At 40.5% G+C, this 13,345-nt stretch overlaps 1 protein-coding gene across 26 annotated transcripts in view; it reads left to right on the top strand.

Moving 5' to 3' along the window:
- Positions 1–1,410: 1,410 nt before the first annotated feature.
- Syp (Syncrip) overlaps positions 1,411–13,345 on the top strand; it is a 26,847-nt gene continuing 14,912 nt past the window's right edge. For 6 of the 26 annotated variants that reach the window (XR_010889867.1, XR_010889866.1, XR_010889865.1 and 3 more), the window contains exons 1-5: positions 5,618–6,331; positions 9,071–9,447; positions 9,562–9,669; positions 9,894–10,070; positions 11,265–11,400. Coding sequence is in view for 22 of the 26 variants with exons in the window: in XM_067353701.1 (XP_067209802.1) it covers positions 9,073–9,447; positions 9,562–9,669; positions 9,894–10,070; positions 11,265–11,400 (796 nt within the window). In the remaining 4 variants the exon portion in view is untranslated. The other 20 variants (XM_012376491.2, XM_012376495.2, XM_012376497.2 and 17 more) reach the window with 15 other exon arrangements.

Genomic DNA, 13,345 nt, shown 5'->3' with positions numbered 1-13,345 from the left:
TATTTGTATCAATAAAATACGTGTTCATTATTTCAAGTTTGTATCGAAAAGAAGACAAATACAATTATGAAAAAATAGCAATCTCTGATTGTAGGAATATGAAATTTGCCAAGTACGGGGAGCGACATTGTTAAGAATGATGATATTGTTAAGAATGATGATTCATACAAACGATATTTTAATGACTTTGATTCAAGGTATGCTAATAATAATATGGTAATCATTCCTATTAATAAATTTTACATAATTCTATATTGCAAAAAACAAATTGAACCAAACATGGAAATGTTTTTAAAGGTTTGTATAGGTTAAAAATAACATCCAAAATAACCTCCAAAAATATCGCCAAAATTGTTCACTAAGTGTGAAATTTATTCATAAAGCCCAGCTTTATGGTATTAAACTTTGTGAAAAGAAGGGTAAAATAGATGATTTTCTCATTTTATCCATTCTGAGAAAACATTTTCCTAATTGAAATTATAATCGTGAGATTTATTCATAAGAGTGACAAGTAAAATCTTATTTAGGGGTTATTCAAATACCTGCCTACATAAAGACCATTTTCTTTCTATATTCTTTTGCGTCTTCAACCGAACATTTCTAATTCTTTTTCTGTCGATACTTTGAACAGGTTTGACGTCTTCGAAATTCCCGCGCTTCGAGCTAACCTAGGAAAAAAAAAAAAGGAAACGGGTTTTCGTCCAGGAACACCTTCAGACCGATCGAAAATTATCCGGCGTTGAAGGGCGAGATCTCTCCTGGATTCTCATTACGATTCCACCCGGTGATCTCTCGCGTCCTGCAATTCGACTCATCCCACCACCTAGAGACGACAACGCGTCCGGGTGTGCGATTCTACAGGAGGGATACTACTGGGTGTGCGTCGCGCGGAAATAAAGAAAGCGCACTTCCCTTACACTCGGCGCGCGCATAAGTTCCCAGAGCGTAAGAAGAAAACAAAAGTATGACTTAATACGAGATAACATTTAGGTGGCCTTTATTATGATAATCCACATAGCGCCCTGGTCCAACGACCCCCCGAGGGAACCTGGGCTCCTCCTCTTCTCTCTCTCTTCCCCCTGGCTTCCCCCTCATGCGCTCCTCCTCCGTCCTTTCGTCCGGGGCTACGCCGCTGTACAAGACTGTTCGCCTGGGCGGTGGTGCGGTATTATTGTCCTGCAATACAGGTTCACCCCTATTTATCCGCGAAAAAGGGAGAATTTCTCTCAGCGGCAAACGAGTTTACGCGAAGGAAGAAGCGAGGAAGAGAAGACAGCATCACACCGCACCGCCGGAGACTCGCTGGGGGTCTGCTTTGCTCATGGATGCCCCTACGTTAATGCCGCTGCTGTTTATGCCGGCTCCTGCGAGGGGGGTTTGCGGGGGGGAAGAGGAAGGGGGGCCCACCTCCTGAGAAAAATCTTCCTCGCTGTCTGCACTCTGCTATGTGGTGCGGAGATCGCCGATATTAACGTGGGAAACAAACCCGAACCTGCGCGGCGGCGATCATTAAGTATTGTCGTCGCGCGGAAAAAATCCTCGTCGTCGTCGACCATCGTACGCTCTCAGCTGCCATCGCCCGATGCGCTCCGCACATGTGCTCGCAGTGCGTGTCTTCCATTGATAGACCTGTAGAGGTATCAGGCATTGTGTATACTCGACGATATCACGAAATCGTTGAAAGTATCACTCACAATTATTAGAGGTAAAAATGATTGTATTTCAGATATCAGGATATGATTATTCTTCAAAAATATTTTACAAAAGTATAACAAAAAATATATGCTTTTATTTTAACATATTTTTATCAAACTCATGAAATGCAGTAACTGTATCAAATTGTCTCAAGTTATTCTTAAATATTGATGGATTGAAAAACATATTTTAATAATGCTAGATATTGACTTTTATTTTTTAATTTTATAAAGATTATTTATAAATTATGATTGAATTTATCTTTATTTGTTAGTAGATTATTAAAATATATAACAATAGTCGCAATGATATGATATTTTGAAAGCTGTAAATGAATATTTGTTGGAACTGAAATTATTTTCCTAATTTTACGTGGTTCAGATAATTGTATAGAATGTAACATCATTATCATTTTTATCCATCTTATTCATTAAAATATATGGAATAATAATGATCACGTTTCGACTGTATTTTACAAGATATAAATGTGAATATTCGGTGAAACGACTAAAATTGCTCGGTTTCCGGTAAGACAGACAATAGTTATTCGAATTCTTTAGGTGGGACTCTCCACCCAAAATGAACAAAAAAAACTTTTACGAATAGCCACGCATTCCTCGTGCGCAGTCATTCATCGCGAATCGCCGCGCACTAAAGCAGAAATTCGAGCCGTGATGACTAATTCCAGATAGCGATCGAAACAAATATAGTTTCGTTAAATTTAACTTTTGCTTCTAAATATGGAATAATATATTAAACGTCAATCATAGCGTTTCAATTTTTACGAACAAGTGTAGACATAACTTTTATGTATAAAAATTTATTTTTACTGCATCAAACGTTTTCAATGTTTCAGAGATACGCTTATTACAGAGAGATGAAGATAATATTAAAATATATATGACCATAAAGATCAACGCTCTATAAAGAGATAACCTAATTGGATTGATTGACGGAAAGCTGCTATAAACTTAGAAGTTGGAGAATGATTGAGTACACTCAAATTAAGGTTTTTATTTACTTTATTTACTTTATTTTCCTATAAGATTTCCTGCTACAAATTTACGATATATGTACACTGAAAAAAAGAACAAAGAGATCTGACTACCATGTGTCCGAACTCGGCAAATGTTTGCAGGAGGCAAAAGAAACCTGTTTGTCCGAGGGGAGCAAAAAATGCCAAGTTCTGCTTTTCGAGTGCACAAGCTAAACTCATGATAATGTTGACACGATACGATAGTTCTTGAAGCATTTTATTTTATTCCACGTGAGTTAAAAATTTTTATTTCACTTCTACTTATTATTTGCCGAAATAAGCAATCGTAAGCACCGAAATCGTTATTCTTTCGAAACATGTATGAATACATTCGTCATAATTATTATTTTGGTTTTCTACGAAATTCGCAACGAGTTGAGAAGAGGAGAGCGCGTCTGCTTAACGTTGCGCGGTTTTATCAGCCGTCCGAGTGCTAAATGCAACACGCGTCTCACGCATCGCGAAACGCATGTGCGAATAGCGTAAATACGTGCAAATGGCTCATCGTCGACGCGGCACGTCGAACGCGCAATCTCTGAAAAACGTGGATAGAAAGAGATTCGCCGGTGCGTTGCTTAATTTTCAGCCTCCCACGACAATGGGCCGCGCGAGAGCCGTGCAAAAAAGTGCATTGTCTGCGCGGCGCAGACGGTCGATTGGTACGACGAGGACGGCGCGAGGAATCGAGACGGAGACGGAGGGAAGGAGAAAGAGAGCGTGACAAGGAGAACGAGTGACAAAGATAAGCAGGGAGGAAACGCGGGAAGTTAGAGAGACAAAAACGGTGAGGAGAGGGTTAAGAGAGGCGGAGGGAGAGAGGAAACGCGGGAAGGACGAGTGAACGATTGAGGAAGAAGGAGAACGAAACGAGACGGGAAACGGGGGAAAGAGGAAGGCGCGGTAGAGAGAACAGCGTGCGACGACGGTGCTCGAGGAGAATTGAATTTTTGTGGCGAGAACGCGGCCTGCCGGCCGGCCGTTGATAGTTTTCAGGATGGGCCCGCTTCCGGCAGAATCGGCGCGGGCACGGCACGGTATAACGCAACACGGCACCCGGCCGGCCTGCTTGCCTGCTTGCCTGTCTGCCTGCTCGCCTGCCTGCGTGCGTGCGATTCTCACCAGATAAAAATAATCGCCGAGAAAGTAGAAAAGTTTGAGAGTCTGAACAGGTTTCTGCAGAGCGAGTGCGAGTGAGTGAGTAAGCGAGCGAGCGAGCGAGCGAGTCGGCCGGCCGACCGACCGACCAGCCGACGCATTCTCGCTCTCACTCACGCTTCGTCGGATCGCGCCGTCGGAGGGACGCGGGAGTGCGTGTGTGCTCCCGACCAGACGGGTGGCTTACGGTTAGGAGCCGTAATTCAGGGCCGTAACATCGTGGAAGCTAGTCTCGCCTGTCGCGAAGAGACCGCCGAACGTCTTCTCTTCTCGTCTCTTCTCTCTTGGCGAGGCGCGAACGCGCGGAGACGCGTCGAGGTCACAGACGCACGTATGCGCGCCCACAATTCACCGCACGAAATTCGCTTGACTAGAGATAGACAGAGAGAAGGGCGCTCACGGCCGTCTCTCTTGACTCCGCGGTTCGTTGCAGTTTTGTCGAAAGCCCCCTCTCTTCTCCTTGCTCTGTTCCAGACGAGACAAGGTTCCTTGACATTGCCTCGTCTCACGAGAAAGAAGCGTGCTTGTTTTGCATTTCGTTCTCTTTTTCTTTCTCTCTCTCTCTCTCTTTCTTTTTTGTGTTGGTAAAGTTTCGAAATTTCGTCAATTTACTTAAATGTTTGAATAATATGATGGTTTATTGCAGATAGAGGAAAATACTTGCGAGTTTGATTGAATTTTCATGTTTTGAGTTTTGCACAATTGCATCATACAAAGGAATTTTACAAGCTGAAATGAAATAAAATAATTATTGCAAAGGAAGTTTGCGGTTTTATATTTGTCGCTACAAGTTCTGCAACGAAGGTATTATGAAAAAAATTAATTAACGAGTTAATTATTCATGTTTGGAAAATAACGCTGCAACTCAAGTCCTTCAATTCTTTTCTATATCTGTATCACGGTTACACTTCTTGATTGATATAAATCGCGAATAAGTGAAACACTTGAAACGTATCGTAATCTTCAAAAAAATTACATCAAGTTATTTTCGGAGTGTGAACATATTTTTTGCAAAGTATATAATAATCTACGTATTTTTTGTAGTCTTGTGTAGAATAGAAAATACATCGCCTTCTTTCGTGATTCCTCGCAAGGCTCAGCTGCAACGATGACCTAAATCGAAGCTCGGGTTACAGAAACAATAATCAGTTAACTACGTTAATTAATGCCGTCGCGGCAGACCCGCATCGACAACGGTGATAGAAGAATTTACACGATGAGCTTGTAAAAACTTGTTCACATCTTCAATTAAACATCGGAAAACCCGTTTTAAAGTAAAAAGACTAAGAAAGAAGATATTTCAAAATGGTAAGATTTTTAAACTGTCACTTTACATTACTAAACTGTACTTTAAACCATCGTACTAAACTGTACTTTAAACCATCATATTAAACCATACTTTTCCTTTTTTTCTCATTTCCGCGTAACAGAAATAGATTCTGATGCGTAAAACGGCTTCTACGCATCATCGTAGTACGTAAAAGGAGCAATGTAGAGTGGTATATTTGGAGATTTTCGAATACGACGGGGTTGTTCTTGTCCCGGGTGGAGCCGGTACGCGGCATCCAAGGTGTCCCGGGGCCCCACGCGACATCCCTGAGTAAGGCGGGGCCCTCGTATACCGCGAAGAGAGGTAAGCGGTTGAATCGGATTGGACTAATAGGGCGCGACTACGGCGGCGAGCGCGAGCAAACTGGTTTCTCGGTTTTGTGGGGCTTGCACCACTGCACCGCTCTTTCAGCGAGACAGTCCAATTTATGCATCACGGCTATGTAGGCACTACACGATATCAAAACGCTGCGCCCGGGCCTTAAACTCCATTCACCGTTGTCTCGTCGTCCTCATCATCAACAACATCATCATCAGTACCACCGTCGTCGTCGTCGTCATCGCCGCTACCACCGCCTGTAAAAGAATTCACGGAATTTTGTGTGTCTATTTTATTATCTGTCTTCACCGGTCATCGCAAATCACACCGCAAGTGCCTACGCGAAACTCTAAATTCAACCCATTCGTCTAAAGCACCGCGCGCGCACCGGCCGACACACGCGATAAAACGGGCATTTCTCTCGTCTCCGAGATCCTCTCCTTTCGCCTTCTTCCTCCCCCCAGGCGCGCCGCCGCCGCCGCCGCCGCCGCCACCGCCGTCGTTCGCGTTCGCGTATCTCTCTCGGTGCAGTTACGCACAACGGCGTGAACGTAATCGCGAGTGCAACCGCAGTCGCCGTCACCGCTGCCGCCACCGTCGTCAACCTGAAGTACGGAGGAACGCGCTCTACCGCGGAAAGACTGTGACGTGCCAATTAATTATGAGTTTTACTACACCCGGCGGGAGATCCTGACTGTTTTCCTTGTGTTGCCGTCGCAACTGGTGTTTCTTCTCATCGTCGTCGTCGCGGCGAACCTGCTAAATTGATACCGGTGAGGAGCACAAATTCGTCACAGGTACACACACGTATCTTTTCTTATACGGATACATCGTTCCGTTCCTCTGTTCTCTTTTATCTGTCTCTGTCTCTCTTTCGCGGCTTACGCACAGACGGACCTATCGCTTTTGTCTCGTTCGCGCGAGATAATCGGATGAGTGCATCGACGTGTTTCTCTCCTTCTCTCGCGCGACATATTCAACATGTGGGAGGTTATGGTACGCGGGGAGATGTGATAAAAGTATGGAGGCATTTTTTTCGCGATAATTGTGTATATCTTTTATTTTCGACCGTGAAAGTTGGGCAATTTTCGGCTTCGAAACGTGAAAAACGGAGCGCAGTGTTTTTAATGTTCTTGAACGATAAATCGTGCAAACGAATGATACGTTATTCGAAGACTTTGAGATCCTCGATGCTCCGCGATGCATCGCGTGAACGACATTTTCGGGCGGCTATTATGGCTTCTCCGCGCGGCTAGAAAGTCGTTTGGCGGGTTCGTGCCGGCCGGTAACGAACGCGATCGCGACAGAAAGATCGAAATGGGATGAAAATTGTATAATAAATTCCATATATTTGCGCAAACACGCGACAAAATCACGCTCTCATCGTAAATGTCCTCGCGTTTCGCGCGGAAATATAATGGCGTGTTCGCGAAGTAAAAGAACGCGCGCGCGCGCGAAAATAATAATGTTCGCATAGTGAGATATTCTCGCGTCGACAGATAAGCATATGTGTTTGCTGCGTTCCCGATTTTAAGATAGTCGCGAGGTTAGTTGTTCGCGAATATTCCGCTCCACGTGACGTTTGTCGCGGTATACGCGTTTATCGGTCGCGTCGAGTGCGCGCGCGAACGAGCGAGCGTGAGAAGGCTCCCGAGCGCGCTCTGGGCGCGTACTCTGGTTCGGCGCGCGGCCGATTTTTTTTTTTTTTTTTTATCGAAACGCCGCCGTCTCGCGCCGTTTCGCGCGCGCCAATCAGAATTCGCGCGAGCACGGCCACGGTGAGAAAATGGCTAACGTTGTGTCGCTGGGTTCGAGCGTATCTTTGCGCGTCGTTTTGTGAACCCCGTAGTCCGCAATCACGTTGACGTCTGTCGCCATTTCCTCGCGCGGAGGTGCCCGTCCGTTTATTTTGCAAGGTAACGATTGCCGTACGATTCGCGGTTGCCGACACGGCCGATCCGCTCGTCATCGGCCGCAAACGCGTCGCCGCGGCAGTTTTGTCGAGCACGAGCGGAAAAATCAGCAGGGTTAAACGCGCCACGAAGTGCATATGCCGCGGAGTGCATTTAGGTGCATCGTACCACCAACGGCGGCCGCCGCCGCCGACGTCGTTGCGAACGCGCGGTTGCATTTCGCCGGCCGGCGAGCTGGCGGGTGTGAAAAAAGGCGCGACCGCTGTGCATGCCTCGCAGCGGGACAGCGACCATCGTAAAAAGAAGGGACGGGACCGAAAAGGAAAATATCGCCGCATGAAATGATTTGCCGCGCGAATTCTTTCCTACGGCGGCGGTTGCGCCGCGCTGACCGATCGGCGCTCGACCGTTCCGCCGCCTAATCAGCACGCCGAACAGCGAGTGTCATCGATAACTAACGACGTGCCGTGCATCGGAAATTTACCTCGTCTTGTTTCTCACTACATGTCGAACAAAGCAAAATATTCGGGTTCGGTTGCTTAGGTATTTTTTTAGTTATTTGTTTCGTAGCTTTGTGATTTTTTTATAATCTTGGACGATTTTCGCTCTGTACAACTGCCGACGTCACATCGGGCCTCTCCTTCCATGTCTTCCTTCACACGAGTACTCCCGCATTCGTGTATGCATCACTGAGTGCATTACTGAGTGTGCGATCGGAGCAAGCGGACGTGGGTTTTTTCCCTCGCGCACCGGTTTCTTCCGGTTCTTTGTCGTCGCGCGTTTCGGGAAGGCGCGCTTTTTCGTCGGAAATAGGTTTTTACGTATAGATAAAATTTTTCGAAAAAATAAGAATAATCATAATTAACAATTTAAGTTTGCTGGAGACAGTTTGTGAATTTTGTATTAAAGTGAAGGATGTGATAATTATGCTGCAAATCATGATTAATAATGTTGCATATGTTTAAAGTTTGATACTTTTTCATATTAACAATTTTAATATTTCTGTTAATAGTTATTCCTCATACATGTGCAGTTTTAATTATTAATTTCAAATTGTTTATATTTTTTCCGGAGCATATTTTATTTTCTTATTTTATAGTTGGAGAACTGAATCAAATATTGCTTAGTGTGCTACAATTCATTATGGAATGTCAGAAGATAACTTTATTATTATGCACATATGTTAAAAATTTTAATTCTTATATTTAAAAATTAGCTATTTTGTAATTTAATTTTATAGTAATTTTATATTAATGTTTGTATTAACTAACTTAATTTTATAATATTTTTATAATAATTTAAATTCAAGGAAATAAATAAGAATATATAGTAAAAACAACATTTTGACCTATTTTTACTATTGAATACACTAGCACGACCATCTAGCAACGGCTGTTTAGCTTATTTATTCCCTTAAATTAATTTCATTATTTCAACCATAATATATTTTAACTTAAAAATTATAATAATTTAATTTTTTGGAAAAAATAATTTGCAACAAATATATATTTGCATATGTGTTGAATAACAAAGTAATTAATGATAAATGTATACATAATGTGTGTGAATATATTGAAAGGAAAATGTAAGTGCTGTTTGACATGTTAGGTGTTATTATTACAGCCATGGCGGAAGGGAATGGGGAAATAAAAATGGAAGAAAAACAAGAAATGGAAAATGTGGAACGGACAGAAGATTTTAACAAACTTATGCAATACGGACTGGATGAAAAAGTGGCTGCCAAACTCGACGAAATTTATAAGACGGGGAAATTGGCTCATGTGGATTTGGACGAAAGAGCTCTTGACGCTTTGAAGGAATTTCCAGTGGACGGTGCACTAAACGTGCTTACACAATTTCTGGAATCTAATCTGGAACATGTATCTAATAAATCGGCATATCTTTGCGGAGTAATGAAGACATACAGACAGAAGAGTCGTGCTGGTCAAGGTACGGGCACTAGTACGACACCTAAGGCTCCTGATGAGGACAAAATCAAGGTAATCTAAAGTCACAAATTTAATTAATACGCATTAAATGAAGTTCTTTAAAATTATTATACTTTTGATTGTTATTTAGACAGTATTTTATAGCAGTATGAAAAATAATTTCAGATGATCCTGGAAAGAACAGGTTATCCTTTAGATGTAACTACTGGACAAAGAAAATATGGTGGTCCTCCACCGAATTGGGAAGGTCCGACACCTGGTACTGGTTGTGAGGTAAATAAAAATTTTAAAATATAAAGAAAGTCAGATTTTATAATGGAAATTTTTTAATTTTAGTTTATAAAATAATTTTGGCATATAAATCTTTCATAAAAATTATGAAAAAAACTTCATGCACCAATTTTAATCTGGAAAGAAATTACCAAATATTTTTTGTAAATAGCTTATTGTTTTTTTTATTTATTACATTGAATATTTTTTTTTTTTTTTGTAAAAAGGTATTTTGTGGCAAAATCCCAAAAGACATGTACGAAGATGAATTAATTCCGTTGTTTGAAAAATGCGGAAAAATTTGGGACTTGAGACTGATGATGGACCCCATGTCAGGTTCCAACAGAGGATACGCATTTATCACATTTACTAACAGGGAAGCTGCGCAACAGGCTGTTCGAGAGGTATGTTAATATCTTTCCTTAAATTAATTATTATTCTTATTATTATTGTGTAGGTACATTTTCGTAAAATGTATAAACTTATTTTTTTGTTGCCCTAGTTATTAACGTGTCGCCATGGACAATTTGGAAAACCTTTTTATTTTTTTGTTTTCAAAATTTTTAGAAATGTTACAAAATTGTTATTGCTACCAAAATAGCGCTCCTTCGAAATGTTTATGAACTAATAGATATCGATTTTTATAATGTTCTATGAGATTTTCCATTAGTTTTTGGTTTATTAAATAGTATTTTTTATTATGAGCTATGATTGAACCATCATAATGTTCATTGACGAATAAGAGTATAGTAAAGTGATATGTATATATATATATATGTCCATGTTAATTATATTTTACAAAATTTGCTTTTCTTTGCTGAACATTTCGAATGACTGTTACTTGTATTCCTATGTGGCTTGTTCTGTATTATCTATTATATTTTCTTTGTCTCCCAGTAGATTTAACACAGATATTTTATTATTTCGTTAATTATTTCGTCTCTATATATATGTGACATTCCTGTTATAATAATTTCTTTGATTTATATACCTTTGAAATATATATACATATATATATGTATATATACATAGTTAGGAACAATCCACATAATATATGTTTCATATGTATATGTCCCTGACCATTTTTCGTGTTTAAGTACGCAGTTATATCCAACTGATCCCAAATATTCAATAACACTGAGAAATATATATATTAATGACGTCCTATGGATGAGTTTCTTTTTCCAGCTCTCCTCTTTGCTCAGTGGGCAAAATTGGGAGTGGAGAACATTTCCGAAAAATCACAATGATTGTGTGATCTAATTGGTTAGGGGTATATTTACCTAATTGGTTGACTCTCATTGGACAGTGACAATTTTTGTAACAAAATTTTGAAAATTGGTAGGCTAAAAAATTTGTTTACAGGAGTACATGATACGTGAAAGGCCGGTTTCCTATATTGTGAAGACTCGAGCGACAAAGCGCATGCCACTTTCTCGCTTTCGTGGATCTACACCATATCGTTAATGATTATTATACTAAATTGCATAATTTTTAAAATTTTTCCCAAATTTCGCTGTCGTCGTAATCATCTTAAAATCACGAAACCACCTCATTGGAACAAAATTAGGCATGTGTCTGTTTTCTTCATCCCACAGCTCGATAATCACGAAATAAAACCCGGCAAGAGTCTGAAAGTAAACATTAGCGTTCCTAATCTACGACTTTTCGTGGGGAACATACCAAAGTCAAAAGGCAAAGAGGAGATCTTGGAGGAATTTGGTAAATTAACAGGTAAAGTGAATTCGAGGCGTGTGTACCTACCTACCTACCTATTACCTACCTGTCTACCTGTATTGTATAACTTAAGAGTGGTAGCTTTTAAGTAGTGGTTGTAGATGGTATGGAAACTATGGAGCATCCAAGGATCACATTGAATTCTGTGATCTGCGAATATACCTTTTACGGCACCTTTAGTTCTTGGTCAGTCTCCTTGCCTCTCGGTTTATTAGTGAACAGTAACACCTCTCTGGTCCAAGTCTTCTTTTCCTCGCATATTTAGGTTGAGTTATGAGTTTATATATCTGCTTCCTACTCTATACATGCGATTTTTATCTTTTTATCATCCCCCTGCCTCCTCGTTCCTGATTTTGTGCAACTGATCAATTTCATCAATCTTTACTACTGATACTTCTTCGTCTTCTTTTTTTGGAAAGGTGAAAAAGAGGCGAGGAAATGGAAAGAGAAAATGTGGAAGCCATACTTTTAGATTTAAGAATTATTTTACGTATATTGACAGAAAAAAAAAAAAAAAAAAAAAAAAAATTACACGCTGTCTTGCACCATTGCAATTTTGCAATATGCAAATGTGATTCATGACTAAGTCTCAAGCTTGGGGGTATGGGAGATCTGCGTGGACCGCTGGGGCGTTTGGCTCGCTAACAAACGGACAGGCACTCCCACCCACCCTGTACGATATCGATCCTCGAATTTACCATACGATCCACGATCCTTCGAGTCATGCTTTTGGTCCTCTTATGTAAAAAGAATCCCCCTCCCTCCCCCCTCCCCCCACCCTGAAGGACGCTTCATGAAATCCCACGTTCAGACAGCCAATAAGCAGGTGAAATCATAAATGGCAAGCTTAATTGGCACTCTCCTTCCACATTATTCTTACAGCTGAATGATTATGAGATTCGGAAAGGGAAAAAGATTGGTGTTACCGTATCTTATAACAATCACCGCTTGTTTGTGGGAAATATTCCAAAGAATCGAGACCGAGATGACTTGTTCGAAGAGTTTACAAAGCACGCACGTAAGTTGACAATTGTCCTTAAATCAGCGAGCAGTAACAAAGCAGATGGAAGTTCGATGGGAGAGATGATGGGACAAAAAAATCTGTCTTATTACGAATCAGGTGTTTTTTATCTAGTCGGTAGCAGAGGTGCCAGGTGGGTTAAATCCAGCCCTCTTGCATAAATGTGAAACGGAAACCTTGTAATGAATTGGTACTCGAGAGAAACGAAATTTTTATTCATTTTCGAAGATTATTCGATGTTTCGTAACGCTGAAATTTATTTCTAAGCCAAATGTGAACTCTTCATCATGTGATTCCTTCATTTTTTATTTCTAATAATTTTTGGTTTGCAAAATGTGCACAGTTGCAATGAGTAGACAATCGTAATTGCATTATTGTGTCTTACAACCAATCGAATTTACACTGCAATTATGGATTCGAACCACATTTTATTCGATGTATTTTTGTCTGCAGTACGAATTTTTATATTTTATAAATTTCAGAAATTTGGTTTTGGGACACAAAATTTTCCAATTTGGAACGCTAATTTAATTTTATAGCAGGCAGTCTCATGATTCTTTTATTTGTACATAATTATGAAGTTTTAAAGGCTTTATTTTTTTTTTTTTTAATTTTTATTCTTGTTCTGAGATCGAAAATATTTTCAACTCACAATATTAGACATACGACATTATGATAGGAACATAATCACACTTCATGAATGAATAAATGTGTGTTTACTGTGTCTTCAATTTCAGACAGTGAGTTTAGTACAAAAGAAAACATACTGTGTGGATGTAAATGTAAATCTGATAAAAGAGAGAGTGGTCAGTGTGATCGAATGAATGTGTCTGATCATCACTACATTTTGTATGTGTGTGCATAAGATTCTTGCATGTAACATCAGAATATGGACACAGAGAGGAGATCAATGGAGAAGTA

This window comes from Linepithema humile, chromosome 4 (genome assembly GCF_040581485.1).
Source record: "Linepithema humile isolate Giens D197 chromosome 4, Lhum_UNIL_v1.0, whole genome shotgun sequence".
Lineage (NCBI taxonomy): Eukaryota > Metazoa > Arthropoda > Insecta > Hymenoptera > Formicidae > Linepithema > Linepithema humile.
Note: the sequence above shows the minus strand (reverse complement) of the source record. Positions and strands in the feature narration are given on the sequence as shown.